Source organism: Chiroxiphia lanceolata, chromosome 16 (genome assembly GCF_009829145.1).
Source record: "Chiroxiphia lanceolata isolate bChiLan1 chromosome 16, bChiLan1.pri, whole genome shotgun sequence".
NCBI lineage: Eukaryota > Metazoa > Chordata > Aves > Passeriformes > Pipridae > Chiroxiphia > Chiroxiphia lanceolata.
The window spans coordinates 13,515,708-13,543,227 of record NC_045652.1 but is presented as its reverse complement, the minus strand read 5'-3'; the positions used below and the strand labels follow the sequence as shown (position 1 = coordinate 13,543,227).

The 27,520-nt window shown below is 43.8% G+C and overlaps 2 protein-coding genes across 4 annotated transcripts in view; one reads left to right on the top strand and one right to left on the bottom strand.

Moving 5' to 3' along the window:
* Positions 1 to 1,763: 1,763 nt before the first annotated feature.
* ARPC1A (actin related protein 2/3 complex subunit 1A) lies at positions 1,764 to 18,304 on the bottom strand. Of its 2 annotated transcripts, none has more exons than XM_032703637.1 (10): positions 18,163 to 18,304; positions 14,722 to 14,826; positions 13,770 to 13,874; positions 11,038 to 11,260; positions 9,315 to 9,422; positions 5,934 to 6,146; positions 4,678 to 4,753; positions 4,286 to 4,479; positions 3,245 to 3,335; positions 1,764 to 2,160 (listed from the first exon to the last, which is right to left on the bottom strand). In XM_032703637.1, the coding sequence occupies exons 2-10, from the start codon at positions 14,783 to 14,785 to the stop codon at positions 2,122 to 2,124; spliced, it is 1,113 nt and encodes a 370-aa protein (XP_032559528.1). In that variant the 5' UTR covers positions 14,786 to 14,826; positions 18,163 to 18,304; the 3' UTR covers positions 1,764 to 2,121. The 2 variants fall into 2 exon arrangements, with proteins under 2 accessions (XP_032559528.1, XP_032559529.1); XM_032703638.1 differs by having other exon boundaries at positions 14,722 to 14,803; positions 18,163 to 18,303.
* Positions 18,305 to 18,356: 52 nt separating this feature from the next.
* KPNA7 (karyopherin subunit alpha 7) overlaps positions 18,357 to 27,520 on the top strand; it is a 46,472-nt gene continuing 37,308 nt past the window's right edge. The window contains exons 1-2 of one of the 2 annotated variants that reach the window (XM_032703633.1): positions 18,357 to 18,735; positions 21,764 to 21,825. The gene's annotated coding sequence lies outside the window, so the exon portion shown is untranslated. The remainder of the gene's footprint in view (positions 18,736 to 21,763; positions 21,826 to 27,520) is intronic. The other variant, XM_032703635.1, reaches the window with a different exon arrangement.

Genomic DNA, 27,520 nt, shown 5'->3' with positions numbered 1-27,520 from the left:
CTGTGCCCCCACCCACCAGCCATCCACCCCTCGAGCTTTTTCCCTCCTGCTTCAGAGCAACCCATTTTTATCCCGTTCCCTGCCGGGCAGGGTAGCTCAGCTCCTGCTGGAGTGCTGGGAAAGAGAGATGGGTTTCAGTTTCTCACCCCTTCCCTCCCTGAACAGGGGGATACACTCACCTCTTCCCTCCCCGAGTGACTCTGCAGGACTGGGACAGCAGCAGTGCAGGGAGGGCAGGGTCCTTTCTCAGCCCCAGGCATAAATACTGAGATCCATTTTCTCCCCTCTCATTAGGTGATTTTTCCACCCTTTTTTATGTTACTTGGACCACATATTTTAGAATCCTTTTTTTAAATACTTTTTAGACATTAACCACCATTAACCACCAACCTTTCAAAGTGACTCCAGAAACAAAATCATTGCTGTCTGTGAGACAAACATCTAATAGTCCATACAGAGATGGACAAAGCCAAATCCTTGCTCCAGGGTCACTCTGCTCCAGAGAACACTAAACTCCATTATCCCTGTGTCCCAGCTGACAACCCCCATCCACCCCAGCCATCCTACACACCAGATCCCCAGACTGCAAGACGAGCAGAGGTTAAACACTCATTATTTTATGTTTTGAAGAAAGAGGAAAGTGCAAAGCCACACCTGACTGCCAAGGGAGGAAGGTGGGAGACACAAGGAAACCAGAAGGAACTGGAAAACCAGTCAGTTCTGTGCAGGCAGCACAGCACCTGAGAAGGATCCAGCTCTGCAGTGGAGGACAGGAGTTGTCACTCTGTGAGCTGATCTTCCACCCTCCCCTTTCAGCCAACCCCAGCTGAGAAACGAGCAGGGTATGAAGCAACTCTGGTTCCAGAGGAAGTGGTAAATGTAGTCATTGGGGTTCTTTTTAAACACACTTCTGCATTTTCAACAGAAACGAGTCTTGAACCTTGTAAAGCAATGCCATGAGCCAGCTAATCCCCTCAGAGCACAGCCTGTCCCGGCCTCAAGGCAACACAGGGGGGAAGAACCAGATCTGTGAGTAAAATAAGTTACGTGCAAATGCCTCTGTGAGCTCCCGAGGCTCAGAGCTGAACTGTAAAAGGTTCCTGGAGACAAAGGCCCTGCACTGAAGCCAGACCACAGTGACACCTCTCAGGTGCTCCATTCCCCACCAGTCACTACAAACACGGGATCTTACAGGCCAAGCACTCAGCTCTACACAACAGCCAGGCCTGTGCAGCTCCACTGACTCACAGAGTCATTTGCTTTTCATTTGTCTTCCCAAGATGTGGCTCAGCAGATTTTTGCCTCACTTTCCACACACAGCCCTTTGCCTCATCCCCCAGGCACTGCACTGGGAGCAGGTCTGGTACCAATCCCAAAAGGGAACCACAAATAATTCTTTGGAAAAAACTGTGGCCCACTGAGCAGACAATAAAAAAAAGACATTCAGGTTAATTTGCCGTTATTATGGATTAAACACAAGGCAGGCAGAATTAAGGGTAGTAGGATAAAATCATTCATCCTCCAAAATCATCACCTCAAGGGAACAATTTCCCAGGAAGAAGCTCATCTGAACCTTCACATCCAGATCATCAGAACTCCAAGTCTTCCTCTGTCAACTCTGAGAAACTTTCAATTAAGATGAACTTTGCTTGTTTTAAGGCCATAAAGTATCAGTGCAGGGTTTTCCCACTCCCTCTCTCTCCCAATTAATTCCCTTAACATCCCCTTTTTAATCGCCACCAATGAGCAGCAAAACAATGAACCGTTTTTTCTCTTTTTTATTATTATTATTATTTCTAGCAGACAATTTACATAAAATTCCCCTTTTAAGTTAGTGATTCACAACTTCCTGCAATAAACTACTTAAGGAGCAGCTTTGGTAAAGAATGGAATGAAACAACCAACCAAAACAAAACAAAACAAAAAAAAAAGGAACAATCACAGCTGATTTTGAAACCAACACAATTCACCAAATTTAGATTCAAAAAAAATCTGCCAAGCCGTATTTTCTCAGTGTTTCCAAATATTTCACCTTCCTCCTCCTCCCTTTTCGGATTTGTGCAGATGTGGGAGCTGCATTCAGTCAAGCAGTTTGTCCTGCTAGATCATGGAAATCCATCTTTACATGATTCGTAGCCCTTGAATGGAGGACTCCAAGGTCTTGAAAGAGAGAAAAATCTTAATCACTATCAGCTGATTGTGTTAAATAACTCGGTGTAAATGCTGAGAAAAACAAGTAAAAAACCCCAATACTTGAGATTAGACTCATATTCATAGATTCATGGAATGGTTTGGGTTGGAAGGGACCTTAAAAGACCATCTTGTTCCACCCCCCTGCCATGGGCAGGGACACCTTCCACTAGCCCAGGTTGCTCCAAGCCCCATCCAGCCTGGCCTTGGACACTTCCAGGGATGGAGAAACCACAGCTTCTCTGGGCAACCTGTGTCAGGGCCTCCCCACCCTCACAGGGAAGGATTTCTTTGTAAAGGAAAGAATTTCTTCCTATTTCAAGAGCCAGAGACCACAACAGTCATTCCTTTCAAACTCAGGCATATATAAACTAGTGATACAGACCTGAAGCTGCACTAAAGCAGTTTATAGATCACCTCAATCTCTTCTCTGGCTCCTCCAGAACTTTCTGGCATCACAGAACACAGACAACCCATTCTTTTCCTAAACCAGATCCCAAGAGTTTTGGGAAGGCCAGCAGAGACCTCTGTTGGCCGGGCCTCAGCAAAGCAAGCACAAGCATTATTAAATCCTTTTAGGATCTTTATTGTATTTTCCAGTTCTTTGAGGCAACTTCTTACTACTTTGGTAGGTTAATTCTGAGAGGCCAGGACCATCTTCTGCAGCAGAACAGGGAGCAGAGTCCCATGGGATGGGAGCAGGAAGAGGCAATGGGCTATGTCATACCAGTGAATATTCCAGCCCAACTGTGGCTGAGGTCGGAGAAGAAAAGAATTGGTGGGAATTCCTACAGGGACATTAAGTAATTCCATTAAAAAATTAAGTCTGCATAAGCACCATCTGCTAAATGAAGTGCATCTGCATTTATGCTGATTCTTGGATCTGCTTTTCTTACAGAGTTCACTAATGGTCTTGAATATTCCTGTCAGGATTTCCTGCTGCTAATGAAACCTGCCTTAGGGCTGAGCCCCAGGAGTGGATGTTACAGATCAAAAAAAACCCACCCCACCCTAGCTAGTTCACATAAACACAGTAGTAAAAGCCTGTTTTTACCTTGAAATCCCAGATGGTCATTGCTCCATCGATGCCAGTGGTGCAGAATTTCCGACAATCCCGTTTGTCTATCTCATAAATAGACACTTGGCTGCAAACAGAGAGTGAGAGCTCTAACACCCATTACAGAGAGCCAGAAAGCTGGGAAATTTGGGTTGAATTCTACTCCTACTCCTTCAGATGGAGACATGAGTATACCAGAGCTTACACCAGATTTTTGGTCAAATGCCTCAGAAAAATAAGCCAAGAAAAGGATGCTGAGAGCTCTTTCATGGCCTGGTGGCTGCAGCCAAAATGTTTTGCTTGCATTAACATGAACTGCCCAACATCCTCTGGGATCTCGTGCTTTTTTTAAATGCAGGGATACTTTACTCAATCAACTTGGATCAATCATTTTGATCAACAGAATCATGGAATGGTTTGGTCTGGAAGGGACCTTAAAGCTCCACCCCTTGCCATGGAAAGGAACACCTTCCACTAGCCCAGGATGCTCCAAGCCCCGTCCAATCTGGCCTTGGACACTTCCAGGGATGGGGCAGCCACAGCTTCTCTGGGCAATCTGCCTCAGCACCTTCACAGGGAAGAATTTTCTCCATATATCTAACCTAAATTTCCTCTCTTTCAGTTTGAAAACAGTAATACATAATAACTAAATACACGTGGTAATAACATGTTAAACAGGAAGCTGGGATGTGAATTCCTGTTTGAGGTGGATTTTGCTGACTAGATTTTGCACAGTGCCATCAGCCTCTTGGGAACCATCCACATATTTGATAAGATAAGCTGTGTCCAGGTTACAGAACACATCAGTCACGAGCAAACAGGAGAAGCACGCACACCATGTCAATGATTAACTCCAGCTTCCACGCACGTCCTACAAACAGGCAGGTGTGTTAGGGAAAGACTACAAGGAAAAGGGGATACTGGCTAAACCCTCCTGGTAGAGCAACCCCGAGCTCTCACAGGTTTGCAGAACATCCTGGGAAACCAAAATGAGGTGGAGAGCATTCCCTCCCCTGGCCCTGGCAGCAGGGCACTCACGTTATACTGTTTTGGTGCAGCGTCTCCAGGGTCGTGTTGCGATCTTCCGTGGTGGCTCTTTTATCCATGTTCCGGAAGCGTTCCATGGCGGAAATGTTGCGCTGGATGCTCTGTTTTGGAATGTCTAGTTTGGAAACGAAGGTCAGCAGGCCACGGTCGTCACAGTTAAAGAGCATGGGGCAGCAGTCATGGCCCTGCAACCAAACACCACGGAAGCCTGTCAGGAGAAACAACCTGCCCGTCCCCACCGGGTGCTGCTGCTGCTTCTGGCTGCAGAATGCAGAGACTGACACCAGGGAAGAGCTTATTTATTATTAGCTGGGTAAAAGATGGTGTTTCTCCCCCTCCAAAACACGACAACACACTAAAAGCAGAAAATAAGCGACACTTACAGCTGCCACCACGCTGTTCTCAGAGACAAACGACACGCTCAGGAGTGGGAGGAACTCTGTTTTCAGCTGTGAAACCCTGAACACAAGAACATTTGTTAAAGGAATTCGTTGAAACCTCTCATTTTTGGCTCTAACAAAAAATAGACATGGTTCCCACACAAGGATTACTGGAAAAGCCAGCGTGGCTCAGTTGTCCTGTGGTGACTCCAGAGGGTTGTAATTTTTAACAAGAAGTTTTAAAGCTAATGAAAGTGTCCTGGAGGATCTGTAGCAAAATGAAGTGCTTCAGGTGAAAGGGGGAAGTTGCCAATATTGTGTGCAAACAGGGGCAAGAGTTTAAAAGGAACGCTCCCAAAAATGTTCAGACTGATGAAGTTATTAACTTCATTTGTATATTAAAAGCACTTGAAGTTTTAATGTTTGACATCTCTTCAGTGGGAAAAAGCCTTGATGTTCAATTAAGTCAGCTTTTGTGATTTAAAGACGAGTGAGAAAAGAATTCTGAAACACTTTATAATGACTGATATCCCCTGCCAGGTACTGATATAACTGTAGCCATCAGAACCACAATTCAAAATGAATCCCAGCAGTGCCTGGATGATCCCCAGAAATCTCTGCTGCCAAAACATATGGAGAATCTCTTCCTTCTTGGTTGGAAAGCCATGGACACTGCAAAGTTATGCAGATCAAGAGGAGGAGCAGGAGGAAGAACTGTTCATTACATATTTTGTTGGATTGGAAGGTGCAAGACTGGAAGTTGAAACCTTGCCTCAGCAGAACCTTAAGGACAGTGGTTGGAATTTGTATTTCATGAAATGAACAACTTATTTTCCAGATCCTGGCTGGGGATAGGGTTTTATTAGTTATGGAGTGAGCATGTTTCTGGACTCTCTTGAATCCACTTACAAGGAAATATTGTTTCCCCCAAAGTTCTCTGTATATTTCCACACAGAGTGGAATGCAATTTCTTCTTTTCAAATGCTTCCCCCCCCCGCCAAAGTAAACTGGCTATGCCCTCACTGAAGAATTCTTCTAAGAATTTTAGAGTATGTAATTGAAATTCTTAAGTATCAACCTTACACAAGCCTCAAAGAGACTCCTGGAATCCAGAGTAGTAAAAATGGCAGCAGCAGTCACAGCCCTCGTGAGATAAAGATACGATATTCCACAGAGAATCACGGAATCGTTAGGGTTGGAAAAGACCTTTAAGGTCATCAAGTCCAACAACTGATGAGGAACAGCAAGGGGGTACTTACATCATGTTTTTGGAGGCATCAGCCACCGACACGGTGCTGTCGTGGCTGACCCAGGCCAGGCGGTTCCCGCTGGCAGAGAAGCTCACGCTGTGCACCCACCCCCCGCTTCCCGCTCCCCCAAACTCCGACATCAGCTGCCCAAAAGGCATTTTGGAGCCCCAGGGAGTACTGGCTGGTTTTTCATCCACTTCCTTAATGTAGGCAGAAAACACCCTGCAAATAAAAAAAAAAAGGATTCCAGTGTGAACAAAGAGAGAACAAACCTCCTGGGAGCTCCGGGTGCTTTTCGCGTCGGAAGCGGAGGGATGTGTTTGATTCCCCCCCGAATAAAATATTATGGTATCTTTAAACAAGCCTGGAAGCTTCAGTGTGGGGAGAGAAAGGGTGTAAAAGCACACAGGTTTTTCATAAACGCTGTTCTTGTACCCCTCTCCTTTTTTCCCAGAAGATGGCACAAAAACACACGTTTGTCAGTGCATTTTCCACCGTGCCAAGATTTCCCTTTCATCCTTTTGCGGCGCTAACAGCTCTCCAGAGTCAATCCCTCAGCTACAGAACACCCAGGAACAGCAGTGTGTAATTAGAAGCTAATACAAACACCTACAAAATTACCCACTTTTTAGGAACATTCACATTTCAGCAGGATTTCAAAGAAAGAAACCCGATGTTCTGATGCCTGCAAAGGGGCTCTGAGCCACCTTCTTCCTGCTCGTTATTGAAAAAAAAAACGCCTCAAAAACCTGAAATACCACAATGTTTTTATAGGTTTGTTGGTTGTTGTTTTTTTTTTCCCCAGCACTACAATTTTCAAGATATGTTTAAATAGAAAGCCTCCCCCTTTCATCGAATTCCTTCTGCATGATTCAGACGTGCCACAATATGGTGTTCCTGAGGGTTACCATGGAATTTACTGGGACGTCACCAACGTGGGATTAGAGTCCATTGAGCAGGAGGAGCAAGAGAGCTACACCACGCTACTACCAGAGGGAAAAACTCAGTATAAATGAAAATCTCTGATCAAATACTCATGGTTGCAGTCACACACACAAAGGAATTATTTTATAGTGAGTTTAAGGAAATGTAGCTCCCCCCTCCCTGTTTTTTAAATGTTTTACATGTGTGGGGTAAGCACTTCCAAAGGTACCTATATTCAGCTAATTCCAATAGAGCTGCTCATTTGGAATGATCAGGGTATCATAACTGCAGCTATATTAGGTACAGATTTTCAGGGAATTAAGTATGAATTTATATTTGGCTCTATCAGTTTAAATATAATCTAATTATAATCCTTCAAAAAACTTGATTTTATAGAGCCATCTAAAAGGATGGTTCTCCTAATGTATGGAAATAGGACAAGATGTTTAAAGCAATAGCCTTTGACACAAGGCAGGAAAATCATTCCTAAGTAGTGAAAGACCTCAAATTTAACTGTTAGTTAAAATAAAAATAAGTCTTTTCCCTCACTGAAGTCTCCCTCTCTTTTAAAAACAGCTTGAAGGCCCCAGCCTTGAAAAGAACACTGGGAAATGACTTTTATTCCCACAGCAACGTTGTTCCAGCAAGAATATAAAATTCACACCTATGCAGTGGTATTAGCTATATATATTATATTTTTTTTTATTTTAAAGATAAATGGAAGGGGAGTTCATCTATCTGGGCCAACCACCAAAAAACTGCTGAATTTCCATCAACTTGCAGCCTCCTGCCCTCCAATCTTTTCCCAACATGTCCCCCAATTGGCTCTTGTTAGTTAGCAGTGGCTCTGGCAGATCCATTCCATAATTTTCATCACAACAGATGAATACTTCAGAGCCAGGTATCTTTATTATCTTTAATATGGAAGTGAACACTCCCTAGAAGGGGAATTCTAGATGTCTGTACTCACTGTTTACCCAAGAGAACAGTTTTTCTTGGTTTTGGGGAAGAAACACAAACCCAGTACCAATCTCCACTACTCTTTCTTTCTTTAACATTTCTATATGGAGATTTCTATGAGAAAAACAGCAAAATTTTTTAATGAATCATCCTGAATTACAATGTTAAGGAAGAGCAGAAAGTTTCCCAAATGTTTTAAACCAAGACCTGGGTCTTTTTTTTTTCAAACTATAGCCCATTTTCAGAGAAATGAGGTGCAGGACAGAGTGAGTTTTCTGATGGGAAATAAAAGACTAAGCAAGTCTTCTAGAGAATGTTCCTAGGAAACCAACCGAGCCACACCATTTTCTTCCAGAAAATATAATTATTTTTTTTTAAAAAATCACACTGAACAGAAAAACTATGTTAATCTAACTTTCAACCAAACAGGGAAAAGGAGATAACCAGGGATGCAATGTCCATAACAAGCACTGGAAAAAGCTCAAGTCCAAGGTAATATAAATATATACACACACATAATATATTTCAGGTGACCTAATGTCAAAGTCCCAAGATCCTTTCTGAACACACACGAGAAGATTTCCACACGTGAAAAGCAGCTGCTTCTGGAAGATGAGTGAGTACGTCTCACATCATATTTTTTGTGAAAGGAAGTGAATATATATAGTTTATCTAATGAAAATGAGATAAGGCAGGGAAGGGAGACAACTCTCCTTCCCATCTTCCATTTATCATTGTTCCTTACATAAAAAAGTTTCAAAGGATAGGGTTTAGATGTGAGGGTTTCATTCTGAAATAAGGAATGTAATAGTCAGTCCCACCTCCACTTCCCACTCTTCCTTAGTCATTTTTAGTACACACTTTGAAGCTTAAAAATTGCCCTATTACATAAAGAATTTAAGAAAAGAAGCTTTCATTATCATCCAAGGTACAAGTGATTAAGTAAATGTGAATTAAAGCCAGGCACTGCAGACAGCTCCCCATGCAACTTCCCTGCAGTGACCTCAATCCCTCCCTCAGAGCAGCCTGCAGGACCCATCCCTCATGCTGGAATTTCACCATCAGTTTGAAAGTCTGCCCCATCCATCTCTCAAGCCAAGCTGGTTTTAACAGCCTTTTTTTTATTTTTTAAATGCTCTTCAGAAAATGTGTTTTATTGCACTGAGTTGCAGGTGGATCAATTCCTTGACCCTGCTCTCCTCACAGGGCTGCGAGAACGTTACGGTCAGCACAGGGAAAGGGGAGAGAACTACTGACTCAGGGATGAAAAAGGTGGGATAAGGCCTTTGGAAGGGTGTCCCTCAGCAGATCCATGTTGGCAGTCCAAAGTCAGCAGGCAGTAGCACCAAAGCCAACGTTTCTCAAGCTGGGTATTTTATCTTGGTACCAAGCAGAGCATGCAATGAGCCACCTTTTATTCTAACAGCAAATGCCTGATCAAGATGCTCATGCTGCTGACTCGATCCAGAAACCCAAATTACACACAGATGCTTTAGTTTCTCTCACCTGCACTTGAAGTCACAGGATCCTGCAGCCAACAGAACATTGTTGGGGTGCCAGTCCAGGCTAAGGACAGTGGAACGAATGGGCTTTTTAATGTGTTTGCTCACCCACCTAAAATAATAAGAAAAAAGAAAGATGTGTGAAATGTATATGAACATATTTTACCTGACTCCCCCAAGTACTCCTCAAAAAGATCACTCCTTGCCAATGACTAACATTTTGGAAAACACATCACGCCCAAATCTTTCACATTCCCTGTGCAATCTGTGAACTTTAGACGGTTATCTTAATTAAAATTTTAAGCACTATGAACAAACTTGTTAAATATGTATCTCCTCACCTGAGTACTATACCCTTTCCAACTAATTCTTATAATGCATCAGATGGAGCTCCTTAATGTGAATTTTGCCCAGGAATTGCTGGTCCCTCACACCCCATGAACACGAGGTCAGCTGTGACTGTGACACTGAGCTCAGCAGCCCTGTTTTCATGGATCACCAAGTACGAGTCCTCTCCAGCTCCTTCCAATGAGTTTTACAGTCACATCTCTTGCCTATTGACTTTTCTACTGTTTAATAACACAATAACTATAAAACAAACCAAGTAAATGGGGGAACTGCCAATGATGTGACCAGTGCATTCGTCTCAATTATCTGCAGTGCAGTGCAAAGTGGTCCTGCTGCTGAATGCATCAATATTGGCCTAAATACGCCTCAGCAGATTTAGTTTATCTGAACTATTTACAAAACAGTAATGAAATCTGTTATTCACTGGATGGCCTCTGGGATGATGGTGCTTCTTCTTTGATTTTACTTCCATCAAGCACCAGTTTTAAGGATCACATTCTTTTTCTTTATGGGTTTGTGATTCTTCTGCAGACAACTGAAGCAGAAAAAATATTGATAACTGAACATGCTGGAAAGCAGAAAAATCCAAAACAATCTTTAAAATGTATTTTGCAGATGGTGTCACTGTTTTTCAATCTCCACATGGCAGACTGGACACAGGACACCTGTGTTTTTGTGCCTGTTTATGCAGCCCAAAGCAAGAGATGCTCCCCACAGATTTCACCTACAGATGATACAGCAAATGTAGCTCCCAACACGTGCAGCTACAAAGGGAGAAGACCAGAAGCACTAAGTTTAGATGCCAGTGAGAAAAAAATGTTAATGGTGGAAATATTTGTGCTAGAAATCTATAAACTGTGATGTGAGCACATGACAAAATACAGAACAGGTCAATGACAAGCTCAAACATCTTCTAACAGACCACCCTGGAGATGTGGCTGAGTCAAACTCTTTAATGACATGGAACAAGAAAATAATGTAAATGGAAGAAAGACTCAAGTGGAGGTTTCTTCATTCATTCTGGAACGAGGTGGGGGAAGGAAACATTTCTCTCTTTTCAACCATACAGGTGTAGTTAACAGACTTTTAATCTGCACGAATTCTTTTAGAAAAGCAACATATGTTTATGGCAGTCAGACAGAACAGATCCATGCCAACATGTATCACCTGAAAATAAGTGAAGTCAAAGGCTTATAGGTGACACACTAGAGTAAAGAAGAGAGGGAATATTTTCTCTGAAATGGAAAAATGCCATCCCTCTACATTCCTCGAAGATTTCAGAAATTAGTAAAATAGTAACCCAGTTACCACAGCTGAACTCCAGGCTTCAGCTTTCCCGTGCAGACCTTGCAGGAATAAGCAGAAGTTAAACAGCTCACCAGTCGTTCTCAGATTCGAAGTAGCACACGGATATAAGTCGAGCTCCACTGCCCACAGCGAATTTGTTCTCCAAGGGAGACCATTTGACGAAGGTGGCGGCGCGGTTGATCCTCAGGATCACCAGGGTGGGTTTCCACACGCCGTCCTTCTGGCTCCACACGTAGGCGTTGCGGTCAGCGCCGCACGTCACGATGCGGTCGCTCTTGGGAGCCCAGTCAATGCCTGCAAGGAAAGAGCTCCCAGGAATGAACCTCTCCCTTTATGCTGTTTGCTTCACAGCAAGGCAAACAGAGATCGCCTCACAGCCCTCTGTTGTAGAACGGTTTAGGTTGGAAGGGACCTTAAAGCTCATTTTATGCCACCCCCTGCCATGGGCAGGGACACCTTCCACTAGACCAGGTTGCTCCAAGCCCTGTCCAACCTGCCCTTGGACATTTCCTGGGACGGGGCAGCCACAGCTTCTCTGGGCAACCTGTGCCAGAGCCTCACCATCCTCACAGGGAACAATTTTTTTCAAATATCTAATCCAAATTTCCCCTCTTTCAGTTCGAACCCGTTATGCCTTGTCCTGTCACTACAGCTCCTGGTGAACTGATCACTGAGGCAGTTATTACTGAGACAGTTACTGTTCTGTTATTCCCCTTTTTCACTTATTCTCCAGGAGCCATTTTAAACTGTTAGGGATACCTGTTTCTCCCTCCAGCTTTCACCGAAATTGCAGATCCCGAATTCCCGGATCCCAGCGGGAATTTCCCACTAAACCCACTCTGAGGTTGGCCAACAGGTGGAGCTCTGCAGACCGGCCAAGGCCCGTCCTCAGCACCCTCCACACCTCTGACTTCTGCACGATCTGGCCCAACAGCTGAAACTCAGCAATTCTAAAACTGCACAACCTCTAACAAAGTCATCTGCTTGCTACCAGACTGCAGCCATGATCTAAAGTTTAGATAACAGGGGTTTTTTTTTGTTAGAAGTTATAAATCTTTGTGTACTGACACAATCCTTACATTGTTTCCAAGACTATTTAAGCTGTGCCATGAGAAAGAAAGGTTTACTCGAGCAAAAATAACAATTCAAGGAATAAAACAAAGCCCTTGATAATGCTGCCGTTGCTTCTTTCCCCTCCTAGGCAATGAAGGATGTTCTCAACTGGAAAGTCTTACAGGAACATTATTTTTCACCTTTTCTCTAGCAACCTTCTTTGAGATGCAGAGTGCAACCCTCAACTCTCCTGACACAAATTTTATGTCAGTGCTTTTCCATTACCACGTTCAGTATTGAAAACATCCCCTAAGCTCATAAACTGAAAATGGGATAAAAGCTATGAGAAGAATTTGTACTAATTTTACCATATTATTCATATATTGTCTACTTCCAAACAGGTTTATGCTTAAAAGGTTCCATTTTGAAGAGGCTGGTGGTCTGGAACCACAGTTACACGAGCCCTAATGCTGGTTTTGCAAGAGGGACCATCCTGCCTCTCTTCTCTTGCCCACCACCTCCCCTGCACCAGCACTGGTGCTGTTCTGACCCATGGCAAGTTCAGCTTTTTAGCTTAGCAGAAAACTAAGCAATTAGAGTAATTAAAGCTCTTCCTGTAAGTGAGCAGAGGCAGCTCCCCACAAATCTGAGTCAAGAGAAGGACCTTGTCCCTTGTGAGCAGGAGCTGGAGTGGCAGCAGCTGACTCACTCCTGTCAGAGGTTACAAACAGTTTGATCAGTTGATCTCCTATGTGTAACCGCAGCTTAACTCCACTCTTCACAATCACCACAGCACTTAGTATTCCAAAGGTATGCACCAGGCAGGGAGAGCTCTTTTCCCAAGTCATGTATATTTGCCTTCTAACATCAACAAGTAAAATGGAGAGAAATGTCTTTGGGGAACAGCATGTTGCTTGTAAATTCAGCCCAAGTGACTTCACAAAGCAGCACAGACAGTTGTGCTCCTGGACAGCAAGAATTGAAAAAAACTGAATAAAATTCCTGAAAAATGCTGTTGGGCAGATATTCCTGCCCATTAGTGAGCTGAGAACAGAATAAAGGATATTGCTGCTTTGGGCAAGTGCTTGTATTAATTATTTTCATGTCCTTAAAGAATAAAGCCTTTATATAAGTATCACCATGGAAAAAAACCCCAGTAATATAAAAGACTGCCACAGGATAATCACATTTTTTAAAATAACACCTTGTGACTCATCGTGGCAGCTCCTCTTAATTTTCATTGAGGATCTACAGATACTCTGGGCCTGCAGTAAATGTGCTCACTGATAGCCTGTCATCAGTCCAGGATTGACCACTTCAAATGTTTATACAGTCCCTAAAAAAGGATATTTATTGCTGTTGGGAACCATAAACCACTGTTACAGCCGTATACTTGATGAAATTTTAGTACTAGCACTTGAAAGGGAGCAGCATGTATCACTGTGACACAACCAGATTACTTCAGTACACTGAAAATGTGTTCTCATTATGTCATGATGGATGAAAAATAAGCAATAGACAAGCAAAAAGGGCTCAGTTACTCCACTGAAATGTCTGGAAATGAGATAGGGCTTTTCTTCCTAACATTCATTGCAGGCAGTCCAGAAAAATGTTGCAAGGCTCTCTGTAAGTGGGAATGCCAACCTATAAAAAGATCTATTTACTCAACACTTGCAGATTTCCTGTTCAGCCTCAACTGGGGAAAACAGGGGGGTGGGAAAACTCCATGTCTGGCTCAGCACAGTCTCACCTGTGATGTGTCCATTGTGTTCCTTCAGCTCGTGAGCCTTTACCCACTGGTTCCCACTCTTCTTGTAGATGTGGACTTCATGGTTATTAGGGCTAATGGCAATCTCTGGAAAAAGGAAACAAAACAGTCCTATAGTACTGAAGGCTTCTTAATTACAAATTACAATGCTTTAGCTGAAAAGACTTTCTCACCTAAACCCTCTGGTCTCAAATTTGAGGGCATTACATGGGCTTTGTAAACAAAGGGCTGATAACCCTGGAAAATCTCAAATAATTATGGACATAGAAAGGCCTGGGTTGTAAGGGACTTCAAGCCCACCTCATTCCAAGCCCCTGCCATGGGCAGGGACACCTTCCACTATTCCAGGTTGCTCCAAGCCCCGTCCAACCTGATCTTGGACACCTCCAGGGATGGGGCAGCCAAAGCTTCTCTGGGCAACCTGTGCCAGGGCCTCACCACCCTCACAGGGAACAATTTCTTCCAAATATGTAATCTAACCCTGCTCTCTGCCAGTTTGAAAGATATTGGTATACATACCACGGTCATGAGTATTCTGCACAGAAAGGCAACATATTCGGAACATAAAAATTCACATAGTAGAAAACTGAACTATTAAAAGAAAGGGCTGATTTGGGGTATGGAAATAGAGGGTTAGAGAGGGTCAGGTCAACCTCATGAGGTGCAGAGCAAGAGGCAAAGCTTTCTGGAACACCAGGAAGACTCAATTTGCTCTGATGCCAGAGCTCCAGCAATGAGTTTAGAAAAGCTCAGCTTTGGGGGATGAGTGCTTTTTGGATCATAAATGGAACAATTAACACGTGGAACTATGTATCTCACCACACCTCCCCTAAACATGACCCAGAACATTGCAAGACCCCAAACTGACAGCCAAGAGGGAACAGCAATTGAAAAAAAAAAATAAATTAAGAATGAAAGCAAAGATTTTACTTACGAGTACGGTCTCTGTTCCAGGCATGGCAGGTGATTGGCTCCAGCAGAAACTGATGCAGAGACATTCCGAGTACAAGGGATTCCTATGTTGTAAAAAGTGAAAGAGCTGAAAGGTGTAAAATGGGAAACAGAACACTTCAAAATGAGAGAATTATTAAAATAAAGATCAACTTCAACATTTACCAAGGACCTTTCAGTGCAGTGTTGCAATTCCCTTGCAGGAGATCACAACTTACTCAGTAAATATGTTAATTTACTCAAGAGCTGCCTGTGTCACACACCCTGATAGCTTCAGTAGGGCAATGAATATTAATTGTCCTGCTTACTTTAGCTAATTGCAATTGCCCTAAGAGCCACAGGCACTTGCTTCTTAGTGTATCCTCACAGACAAGGGAGCAGGTTCTCAAGAAATCTAATAAACCTCCTAATTTTACTGTGGAAATAGAATAATAAAAAAAATAAATATCTACGACATAGCTCAGCAAACTGATTAAAAACCCTGACATGTACCCAGGCTCACAGGCAGCACTACAACAAAATCTTCTTTCAGGAGGTTAAACTGATGTGTAACTGTGATCTGCTGATGTATTATTTGATAAAGCCATTTATATGTATCCTAGGGAAAAATTATTAAGATTAGTAATTAACTAATTAGTAATTTCTTCAAATTAATTCTAGCACTAAACTATTTGATAGTCAGGCTTTTGCCCCCATGAGACTCAAACACTAAAAGAACAAGCTGAATCATTGCAGTTTGTGAGTATTTTGTTTAAAAAAAGGCTAAAGACCTAGTTTTTCTTCAATTAATGGCTGTTACAAGAGTCAGTCCTGAACATCTGCAATTGGAGGCACATCCAGACGGAAATACAAAGTTGTTTAAAATATTTTTAATTTAATATCTAAAATATTGTCTTCTATGTCCTGTATTAACCAAGGGCAGCATAAATGGATGGAAGGTAATATCATAAAAACTCAAGGTCACCTGTAATAATAATAATAATGTGCACAGTTCAATACATCCAACTTGGATTTGTCAATTCCTTCCATATATTCCACTAATTTTCATAGCAATTTATCACTGGCTGATGGATCAAAGTGGTTTTACCCCCACATACACATTGGAAAAGAACCATCTCCATGATGTCATTCCAAGACATCCACACCCATTAGAGCCTGAAATTACAACATACCCAAGTAAGGCCATGTTAGCAGAGGGTGGAGACTTCAGGACAAGGTAGGAATTTGGAAGCAAACAGGAAATGAAGGCAATCCAACAGAAACTCAGGAGTGAGAGAAGGATGAGTAAATTCTTACAGAGCTTTAGCAATTACTACCACACCACCAAATTCAACAAATATCCTGACAGTGCTGAATCTTGGGGCAGAGGGGAGACTGTGTTTCACCAATGCAAGTAACTGGAAAGATTTTTTTATTTGATTTCATTTTTTAATTTTTTTTTTTTAGGAATAACTGGAGAGACTTTTTATCTTATTTAATTTTATTTGTTTTAGGAAATCAAGCACTGTTATTCTAAAGAAATGCAAATGACAGTTGCATTGCAAATGTACCTCAAATACAGCTTAACTATACAAGCTTTAAATCCAGCTCACAATTTTAACCAGCATGAGTTTCATGGTTCTTCTAATAACCACGTTCTATCAATCAAAAGAAGTTATTAAATATATGCAGTCCTAAGCAAAATAATTAATTTTTTTTTTTTTTTTGTTAATGTCAAAATGTTGACACAATCTGAGTTACCTCTGACCCTGGACATCCATCATTTGAGATTCCACGTGTGAATATAAGCAAAACACAACTGCAAAGTGCTTTTTCCAGGATCTTGCTTTAGCTCATGCCAACATTCGGTAGCAGCACATTTCCATATACAGGAAAAGTTCAAGAGCTGTTCCACCAACAAGGAATGCTCAGCCTTTGCTTCTCTTTCCGAAATAAAACGTAAAAATATCCAACCTCCCCTCCCCAAGGAATGCAGCTATTTTGAAACACTTTCTAACACAATCCTGGTATTTTTTTTTCCACAGATTTGCACTGCATATAAAATATGGTCTCATCCTAACTTCTAGTCCAGATATTTTTGTTTAGCTGTTCCCAAAACAGGCCCAAACCTGTATGATCCATCCCTTCCCATTGACTGAGTTTCTTGAGCTCCATAACTTGGTACAAGTCACCGTTTTCCATTTTGGTTTGGTAACAAACCCATAAAACCCAACAGTGATGATAACCTCAAAAAGCACTGCTATTTCTGTCTCCTGATAGGTGCAGTGCTATTTCCTTAGGGGAGATAAATCTTATTGAAGTTTTCCAGTAGTATTTATTCCTTACCAATACACAGACAAAAATCAAACTCATATTTCAGTAGGGAAAATGCCACTGGCCTTATGATAAATTAATAACCTCAATGCCTTCCTGTCAGCCAACCTCAGAATCTCACACAGGGAAGATGATGTTATGATGGCTTTGTTAATCAGGTATTTAATGCAGCTCTCCCTCAGCTTTTTCCCCAAATACAAAGTAACTGGCCTTGAGTTTCAATGGTTTTTTTAAAAATGGGGAATCTTCCACCTTTGTACAGCAGTTCTTTCAGTATAAGGACTGAAAGGATCCAGGGTGGGAAATACAGGGCTCAGCTGCTGTCATTTCTCCCTGGGGTGAGAAACATGAGGTCCAAGGCCATCCCTGGAGAAGCAACCAGCCAGGATGGGGACTTGGAGATGGAAGGTGTATGTGTGACAGAGAGACAGAGAGAGGAAGGGATCTTTTTAATCCCTGCCCATTCTCAGAGCACCTACATCACTTCCAAAAGCCCCTGTGATTAAGGACAGCCCCCTTTCACTGTCATTCCATTCCAAGCCACTCAGCGCAGCTTTCCCAAGGGGGTGACTCCTCCAGGGCATCTCCTGACACAGGACACCGGGATGGGGACGGATCAGGAGCTGCGGCCCTGCCAGCGCAGGGGGCACGGCAGGAGCTGGGGGGGCACGGCCAGGAATACAGGGGGGCCCTGGGGGGTTATGGGGGATCATGACAGGAGCTATGGGGGGGGGCACGGTGAGGGATATGAAGGGGCACGGCGAGAGATATGGGGGGGACACGGAGTGGGCTATGGGGGGGCACGACAGAGCGGGGGACACGGTAGAGGTGGGAGGGGCACAGGGAGGGATATGGGGGGCACGGCGGGGGATATGGGGGGCACGGCGGGGGATATGAGAGAGCACGGCCGGCGCTGCCCCTGCCCGGCCCCTCAGGGCGCAGCGCTGCGCGGTGCCCACCGCCTCCCCCTCAGCAAGGGCGTCCCCAGCCCCTCGGGGCAGTGATGCTGCGGCGCCTCCTCCCCGCCCCCCCACTCCCACCCCCTGCCATCCCCTCAGCCCGGTGGGCTCGCCGGCTCCCCCCGGTCGTCCCTGGCGGGGCAGGGGCTCACCTGGGGCGGCGGGGGCGGAGCGGGACTCGCGGACTCTGGGCAGTCAACGCGACTCCGCTCCGGCGGCGGGAGAGGCCGAGGGGGCCCGGCTCTGACACGGGCGGCAGGAAACGCGCAGCGCGCACGCGCCGCCCCCGCCCCTCACACACAAAGGGCGGGGCGGCGCCTGCGCGGCCCCTCAGGGAGGGGCGGGCGGGGCGAGTCGTAAAAATATCGCGGAATTGTCGGGGTGGGGAGAGAATTTTTTAAAAATCGTGAAGTCCAACTGTCAGCGCGCTAACGACCGCTGTGATCCCTAAACCGCGCCGGATCCACATGCCTCCTAAACACCTGCAGGGGTGATGGCCCCCGCCACCCACCGCGGGCAGCCCGTCCCGATGTGTGGCCACTTGGACTGGGAAAAAAAAGTTTTTTATGATATCTGAATCTCCCGTGCCTCAGCTTGAGGCCGTTTCCTCCAGTCGTCCCTGTAGACACGGTAGAAGAGCCTGGCCCCCACCTCAGTACAACCTCCTGTCAGGTCTGTTGCTGTGATCAGCCTGGAGGACAAGGAGGGGAAAAAAATACAGGAAGGTAGGTCTGCCCTAGGTTGTTTCTCTGAGGAGAAAAAAAAAACAGTGTGATTATTAATGGTTTCCAGTAGATGACTCCCAAAATACAGAGGTGCCAGTAATACATACACACCAGAAGAGAAAGCTTCAGGGAGATCCTTGGAGCCCCTTCCAGTGCCCAAAGGGGCTCCAAGAGCTGGAGAGGGACTTGGGACAAGGGCCTGGAGTGACAGGACAAGGGGGAATGGCTTCCCACTGACAGAGGGCAGGGTTAGATGGGATATTGCAGAGAAATTCTTCCCTCTGAGGATGGGGAGGCCCTGGCACAGGTTGCCCAGAGAAGCTGTGGCTGCCCCATCCCTGGAAGTGTCCAAGATCAGGTTGGATGGGGCTTGGAGCATCCTGGGCTAGTGGAAGGTGTCCCTGCCCATGGCAGGGGCTTGGTATTGGACGATCCTTAAGGTCCCTTCCAACACAAATCATTCCATGATTCTGCGGTTCAGTGCTGGAATATCAAAAGAATTTCATTAGCAACACTTTTCCCTGCTCTTAATCCCCTTGAGGAGCTGCCTCCTCTTTGGGGTCTCGTTTTTTGGCTCCTTCAAACTCCATTGCCTGTGATATTTTGTGAGCTCAAATACAGCAACAACAAACAAAAAAGTCTGGGGGAATGGGGAGAGATAAGTGACTCCCAGATATACTGAGAAGCAGTAGAGTAGTGAGTTTAATTTTGAGTTTGAGAGAAAATAAACAATCTATAAGCATCTCGAAGGCAAAAAAGGAGGTGAATTCTGGCCAGTATGGCTTTGTCATGAATGAATTGAGCCAATCTAATTTCCTCTTCTGGCAGCATAACCAGGATTGCAGATAAGGGCAAAGCAGTGTATGTCATATAGCTTGATTTTTAGTAGAGCTTCTGACACTGGCTTGCAAGATATTCTAATAATAAACTGGGAAACAAGTCTAGATGATACCACTCTGAAGGAGTTGCAAAACAGGTTGAGGGGAAAAAGTACTTGATATCAGTGCTTGTACCTGTACATTAGTCATCTGTGATGAAATAATGCAATTACTGCATTTGAAGATGAGATCAAGTTCAGAATAAACACAGTGGTAGAACTAGTATTCAGAATAGGAGCTCTGTGGAAAAAATAGGATGTGGTTCAGCAGCAGGTGCATTTCAACACCACCAACTTCAGGGATACCCAACGGGTATAGGGCAGCTGGCTGTGCTGCAGAAAGGATGGAGGGACCACGGGGCAAAAGCTGAACAGGAATCCAAAATATCTTGTTGCAGAAGGGGCAAACACCGTGCAGGTCCATTTAGGTAAGAAAATACAAGTAATAAACACAGGAATCCTGCTCTGCTGAGCTGCATTGGAAGAGCATGGCCAGTCCTGGGCTGTGCACCAGAGAAACAGGGATAATTTGGAGAAAAAGGTGTCAGTAATGATCAGAGTCTTTGAACACATGACTTCTGCTGAGCCTGTTGAGAGGACAGAGGGCTGAGGGAAGATGTGTGTAGTCTTCAAACAGATAAAAGGGTGCAGCTCTGAGGAAAGGAACAATTTGTCCTCTTATGTCTACAGGGGTAGGGTGAAAAGTCATAAGCTGAGATAACAGCAAGGCAGATCTGGGCTACAGGGGAAAAATATCCTCAGTGATTCCTTTGAAGTAGTCAAGCCCTGTGTTAGGAACTGACTTGACAGGATGTAGGGCTGCTCCTACAGGTTTTTAAGAATGGATCTGAAATATTTGTCAGAGTGGCAGAAGTGCAACACGAGGTCTTGCGTTCAGGAAGGAGGCGAGGTGAGGGTCTGTCCTGTGGTCCTGTGACTGTGAGATGTGTAATCATTGCAGCCCTTATTGGCTTAACCATAAAACCAGATCAGCTGCAGGGATTAAAGGCACGCAACTGGGCCGAGGAGAATTATGTAACAGGAACAAAATTACGCTTTAAGTACGGTTTTACATGTTTACAAAATGATTTTCACCAGATGGAGGGAAAGTATCTAAGCGAGGAACTCTGCGGGGCTTTGAAGCATTAAAAGCTAAGACCCTGTCTCCAGTCAAGCCTTTCCAAAGAACTTTCCACCATTGCTCCTGCTGTAGAGCTGATTCAATTATGCTGTGCTTAATCCAGGAAGGATGTTGATGTTTTTGAGATTAAAGCCTCAGAAGCAAGGCTGCGCTGGTCTTAGTGAAAGTGATTTAGATGCAATCTGACCTTAAGGTATACATGAAAAAGATTTGACCTGGGACACCCTCGTGCAGCAAAAGAGTAACAGCTAGTCAAAAAGAGATCTTTTGGAAAGCAGGCTGTCAGATACACATATAGGTAATTGCTGATAAAAAGTTTTGCTTTGAGAGGGATTCTAGATGTGCCTTGTTAGTCCCAGTATGTGAAAATACAGCCCTATTTCCAGTTCCTTCGACTGAAGAGGAGCAGAAGGAAAATTGATGTGCCATTATGAGGATCAAAAATAGGAAGATGGTATCTACCTCAAGAATTTGAAGCTTCTCATGCTCAAGAGTTTAGTTGCAGTTGAAAAATAAGAGGCAAATCGTGCTGCTGGTGACAGTACACTTTGCAAATTCTCCTTTGTGGGTGTAGATCAGCTGCTGGTACCAGTGGCTTGTTACTGCTCTGCTCAGGCACCATAAAGATCCTGATGGATGAGTTCTGCACGGGGTGAAAAGTGCTGAAGTTCCCTTGTGCTCCAGTGGGTTCAGTGTGTCCTACATGCAGCTTTTCTGCCTAGTCTGGATTTCCTTGAATTACTGCATTCCCTTTGGGACATGTTTGTTGTTAAATGAAAATGTTCCTTTTCAGGTATTTGTGCTGAATGTGAAAGCCCAAGTGCAGGAAAGGGTTTCATAGCTGCTCTGTTGAAATAATCTTTCTAATATATTTTTACATGTTTTTCTTACCCTGGAGTTTCATAATGGTGGGGTTTTCCCCCTCCTTTCGGGGTTAACTGCTCAGCCCATTCCATCTTGACTTGCAGGTCTTTTATTGCAATTTAATAGTTGTTCTGAATTTTTTCCAGGTGCACGTAACGATCCCGCTCCTGACACAGATCTTTTGCCACACAGGAAGGCTGTGAGGAAGGTATGAAACAGATTGAGAGCACAGCTATTTATACAGATCATGGAAAGCTGCATATGTGGATTCGAAATCTGTGTGTCACCTTCTGGGGAATTTTGCCACATCTTTAATTTTCCTGTGTATCATAAGCTGCCTCTCTGAAGAATGGATCCAGAGTTCACTGAAATCAATGGGAATAAGCCCAGCTGATTTGGACAGCTATAAACCAAGTGGTGGGATGCTCATTTTTTACCACTGGACTAGTCAAAGGTGTTATTAAGTTAATAACATGTTATTAAGTCAATAGTTTTGGTTCTAATGACACTTCAGGCTTTTATTTCTGCCCTTCAGTGGAAAGAAGGTGGCTGAGGTGTAGCTGGAGGGTGAAGACATCGTCTGAACACACAGTAACACAAAGCAAAAAAGGTGGCAGAAGGCTCAGCCTCAGCCTGGGAGGAGATGCTGTGCATTAAACCCCCAGCTCGCTGTGATATTTCGGAAGTGCCAGTTGTCAGCACAGTGCCAAAGGAGCAATCTGCTCAGTGCTGGCAACTTCTCTCCCCTCTGTGCCAATTCTGAATGCCATTGACTAGCTGGAGAGGGAACCCAGCCTACTCTTTGTTGGAGGGCTGAGAGGTGTGAGGAGTGGAGTTGTGTAATAAGGGAAAGAAAGGACAAATCGAGAGGAAATGGAGGAATTCCTCAGGGTGCCATCTGTGATGCACATTACCAGGGAGGCAGAGTGAAAGTGAATTTCTTCTTTTGTGGATTAATTTTGCTGGGCTGCAATCAGTGAACTAACGTGCATCCTGCTTTTCAGGATCACGAAAAGCAAGTGCTGACATCTGTTATTAACACTGTGCTTTCAAATCAGCACTGGAGAGAAATAATGGAATATATACCTTAAGGTTTCCAGCTGCCAGCATAAAGGGCAGAAAGGTGGGGAGGTGACTTGCATCAGCCACAGCTTTCTTTGCTCTCTCATCAGCTGCTCAGTGCTCAGTGCTGATTTCGTTGTGCTCATTAGTACAGTGTTGAAGGTCAGGCCCCAGCTTTCATTTAATAGTAAACAAACTGATTTTAGAGGGCAGAAAACAGTCTTAGAGACCCAGAATGTCTCATCTGCTCCCCTCTTCCATTCAGCTCTCAAGGAGACGATTTGTGCATCAGTTTACTGTATAGTTTGTTTTTCCTCTATAGAACTGTGCACTGTTCAGCCAAATGGGATTCATCCCCACTGGATCTGCATTACAGAGCATTAAAACCTGTGTGTTTACTCACAGGCTAAGTGAGAGCTAAAATAATGATACACCTCTGAGGCAGAAACAGACCCTGTTGTTTACGAAGACCTTGAGTCTGAGTCTGTTTTTCTGAATTTCTGTGTGGATTTGAGTTTATACACCAATATTATTTATTTCAAAGCTCTGCTGCAGTAGCAGCAGCTGGCTTCAGACCCGACTGAAGCTGTATTTGATTGCATCCTCCACAAACATAGTCTCTGCTCCACACTTTACGATATGGATGTGTCTTTTTATCTCACGGAAAATAGGAGCCCAACAGCTCATTTAGTGCTTACTGTTTACTGATATGAATCATTGGAGGGCTGTTGTTGTTGCTGCTGTAAAAATAATAATAATGAAAAAACCCCCACTCTATGGAAGGAGAACTACAAAGGCTTTAATAGAAAAATTGCATTCTAGTAACACAAGCTGCTCTTCAGCAGAACAACATCGTGTAAATGTGCCATTGTGTTTCAGAATGCTGCACAAGCTCAATGCTATGTGGGTTTTATATAACAAATTAGTTTTAAACTCCCAATTTAGTATGGAGATAGCAGTTCACCTGCTTAAAGTGTATCCTTTTATTGTTGGTCAGTTGGAAGGGAATGTCTTGGTTGTATTTTTTATCCTCTTGGAATAAAAGCCACATTTACGACTCAGTTTTTATAACCAATGTCCCATAATTGCAGCTGAGAAATGCTTCTTGGATTTATCAGTCCTTTCCAGAAGTTATACTCCTCTCCTTGGAAATGTTATCATGGGTGGTCTTTATGGAAAAGCGCTGCAGAGGGTAATGGTGAATGTTAAAGTAGCTTCATAAATCTGTGCACAAAATGAAGTGGCAGGTATGTTATTTCATGCTGCAATCTGTAATGCAAGGAGGCTGAAAATTTCACTGAAAGGGATCTCGCTGTGGGCTACAGACTCTGGAAGAAATCTGAGCACCATGGAAACAACTAATAAAACTCGACTTTCAATGGAGGCAGAATTTTACTCTGTCCGTTTTATGGTGGGTTTTTCCTCAGCAGTGTCTTAACTCTTCCACCAAATCTGCTAAAAGTCTTTTCATAAGCCTTGCTAGGAGCAAAGCTGGGCCAAGATGGTGCTTTTTTAAAAATCCTGCTGTCAGTGTAATATCTTTAAAAACTGAGCTCTTCATTTTCCATAGAGTTATCTGACCTGCTTTATAGACCACTGTTATATTTATCCATTGTTGCCCTAATCCTGCCCTGCTTACCCACAGTTAAGATTTAATGTTAAACCACACACAGAGGAGCTCTCAGGTTGCTGTTGCATAAATAGTTGTGTTTTCTCTGTGCGTGGACACTGAGTTCACCAGGCCTTCTCCATGACCTCTGCCTGCTCCCGCAGTTTTCCCGAGTACTTGCTGCCCTCCAGGTCAGTTTGCACTTCTTCCAGCTCTCTCTGAGGTGGGCAGAGGCAGCACTTACTGCTCCTGGAGCTTCTTATGCTGGCAAACATCCCCATCCCTTTGGATGCAAAGGTCCTGAGAGCAGATGAAAGATTAATGTAAATAATGGAGAGGAAGCTGAAAGTTGTAGGAGGTCTCTCTGCAAAGCTGTTCTTTAAGGTGATGCCAGATTCTTTTTAAAAAAAGCAAAACTCAAATCCAAACCCCACGAAAAATCCAAACCCCCCAGCTCTGGGTCTCAGTATCATGTTTGCCTGTCCTTGCAGCCACAGTGACTTTTAGAGAATTACTCCTGATCGAGGCTGATGTAACTGAGGACAAGTTAGGTTTGAGTGTGTATATATATATATACACATGTGTGTAGAGAGAAGGAATCTTTGTGGTTAGTCTTTAAGTTACTAAAATGGGATTTTTGGCAGCAGTTGTATTTATTCCAACAAAGAGATAGCCTTTTACTAATTTACTTCATTTTATTTTAGCAATGAAGAGCTAGTTAGTTTTATATCTGTTCGTTTCTAGTCTGTTCCTTGGCTATCCTGTTCAAACAGCAATCACAACTTCTCTTGAACACAGAACTTTTTTGGTTTAATTACATATAAAGAGTTCCTTACATTTGTAGTTTAGCAAAAGCTGATAATAATGCTTCTCTTGTATAAGGTTTCTTGGAACTAGTGCAGATTGAAATTGGTGTGAGTGGGAGAACCAAGGCTTTCGAATATAAATTCTCAGTGTGTTCATGATGTCTGTCTAAACAAGAGTACATAATCTACTGCTTTGTTGCTTAAGTATAAAACAGAGCTGGTGTGCTTTTCCATCCAGGACCTGTTCCCACCCTCTCCAGTTTACCTGGACGTGCTGTTGTAGTTTATTCAGGTCATGACAAGCTCACTGTTGTTCCTGCTGGCACAATCCAGCAGCATTTCCATCCTGGTCAGGTCAGTGTCCATCATCTTCAGCCGGAGAGCTTCAGCATTCCCCATCCCTTCAATCTCCAGACTTGCCTGCAGAGACTCAATTGCATGCTGGTGATTATTTCTGTGGAGTCCAGTGAAGCATATGGTACAGCAGTCTGTTATCTTGAGTCTGATCCAGCCCTTGTAGCAAATTATTGCCCACCAAGTAATAAAAATACAGTAACTTTTCAAACCTGTTAAAACTGAGATACCAGCATTTCACACCAAGCCATTCATGAATACCTTCTCTTTAAAGCAGGGCTGGAGAGCTTTCAGGAGGTCACCTTAAAAATGTGCTGCCTAAAATCTGGATCATCTCCTGCTAAAACCAGACCCACTTGACGATGTGTGACCAGACTGCACTTAACTTCCAGTAAGGGAGAATCTACAGCCCCCAGACAGTCTGGTCCAAGGAGCAATTCCCCTTAATGATTTTAAAACTTTCCTAATGTCTAACTTAAAACCTCCATGCTGCAGCCTTATTACATACATAATGTAATTATGCTATACATAATTATAAGTACCAAATCCATCCAGTTGTACATAAAAAAATCCATCTGTTGGAATGTGGGCAGCAGACACCAGGCTGGAAGGCATCTCTCACATCTACAGCATTGGTACCACCCAGGAAGACTCTGCTTCCTCCAGTGCCACCTGCAGTTCATCCTTCTCAATCTCCAGCCTCACCTTTTGCAGCTCCTGAATGCTCTTCCCTCCCTCCCCCAGCTCATTGATTAGATCCTTAATTTCCTCTAGGGAAGAAAACGGATATTTCATGCAATAGATTTAGTTCAGGACTATGAACTTTACCAAGTGCACCAGACAGATCCTTTGACTGGAAATAGCATGAAATGGTTTCAGTCACTTTTTAATCAGCTGCCCTTTTCTTTCATTGCTGAATATTATCCTGGACTTCTGAATGAGCCCTGTTAGCTGCATGTGCTCATGGAGGTGGAAGAATGAAGCCCGTTTAATCAAGAGAATTTTTCCCCAGTTTTTATCCAGCTTTTCCCTCTCCCCCTTTCAGATGGTTGCTCTCACAAAATGGGAACAGGACACCACATCATCCCTCTGCAGCACAGTGGGGCTCTCTGCCAGCTGATGGAGGCTGGAGCAAAGGGTTGGGGGTGAGAGCCCAGAAAACACTGGGTCTGTTCCAGAGTGTCCATCACTGTTTTCTCCTGGCCACAAGGACAGCAGATTGTAGCATCTTCTAAATATTTACATCTTCCAGCCTCCTGGAAGAGATAAATGTTTGTAATTTACAGAAGTGTTTTTTAGAAAAAAAGGAGCCAAGGCAGTTGGTCTCCCTGTACAGCCAGTGGGGAGAAGGGATGCAAAGAGGGAGACTGAGAGGAGTTTGGCTGACTTGCTCTGAAGTGAGTGCTGGAGATGCTGGATCTTCTCCACTGAGGTTAAAGGGAATATCCTCTTCCCAGGGTAAAGCTGGCTGTTGTTAATAGCCCCTTAAGTGAATTGCTCAGAATTAGAGGATTCTGGTAGCCAGAACTGGCACTGCAGCCTCTCTCTTATTGCACTAAATGTCCCCAGAGACAGAAAGTACTGCAAGAAATAAGGAAAGTGGAACTGGTGCTGGAAGACACCACAGAGATCATTCACTAGGAATCAAGGGGCTTATGATGTGCAGAATTTTTTAACATTAAACCAGTGCTTAACCTGAAGGGCCTTGTTCTTCTCCCTCATAGATTCTAAGGATTCTTCATAGGCAGCCTTAAGCTCGAACTTATCAGTTGTTTGCATTCCTTCTGGGAATTCACTCCACCTCTTTGCACTTTTTGTTGCCATTCTGCAGGCATCTTACCAAAGGCTCTGTGCTCCTTGTCCGGAGCAGCACAAGCAGCATTGGCCTGGAAAAAGAAAGCCAAGCATTCACTGGACACAAGTTTTCTTCACACTTCACTTTCTCTTCGTGTCCTGCCAGCCAGTCACAGTTAAATTGGCAGCCACTCTAATGACTGGCAGAGTTTCTGTTGGTCCCTCTGAATGGGTGATTAAAATGTTTACGAGGCTTTCTCTCCTCACCATTAGGAATT

Bases quoted from the DNA above. Each gene is read 5' to 3' on its own strand.
- ARPC1A (XM_032703637.1), bottom strand. From the start codon at position 14,785: ATGTCTCTGCATCAGTTTCTGCTGGAGCCAATCACCTGCCATGCCTGG. The intron at 9,423-11,037 runs GTGAGCTGTTTA...TTATTATTTTAG, and splicing joins TTCGAATCTGAGAACGACTG to GTGGGTGAGCAAACACATTA. The intron at 4,754-5,933 runs GTAAGTACCCCC...TCTTGTGTTCAG, and splicing joins GATGCCTCCAAAAACATGAT to GGTTTCACAGCTGAAAACAG.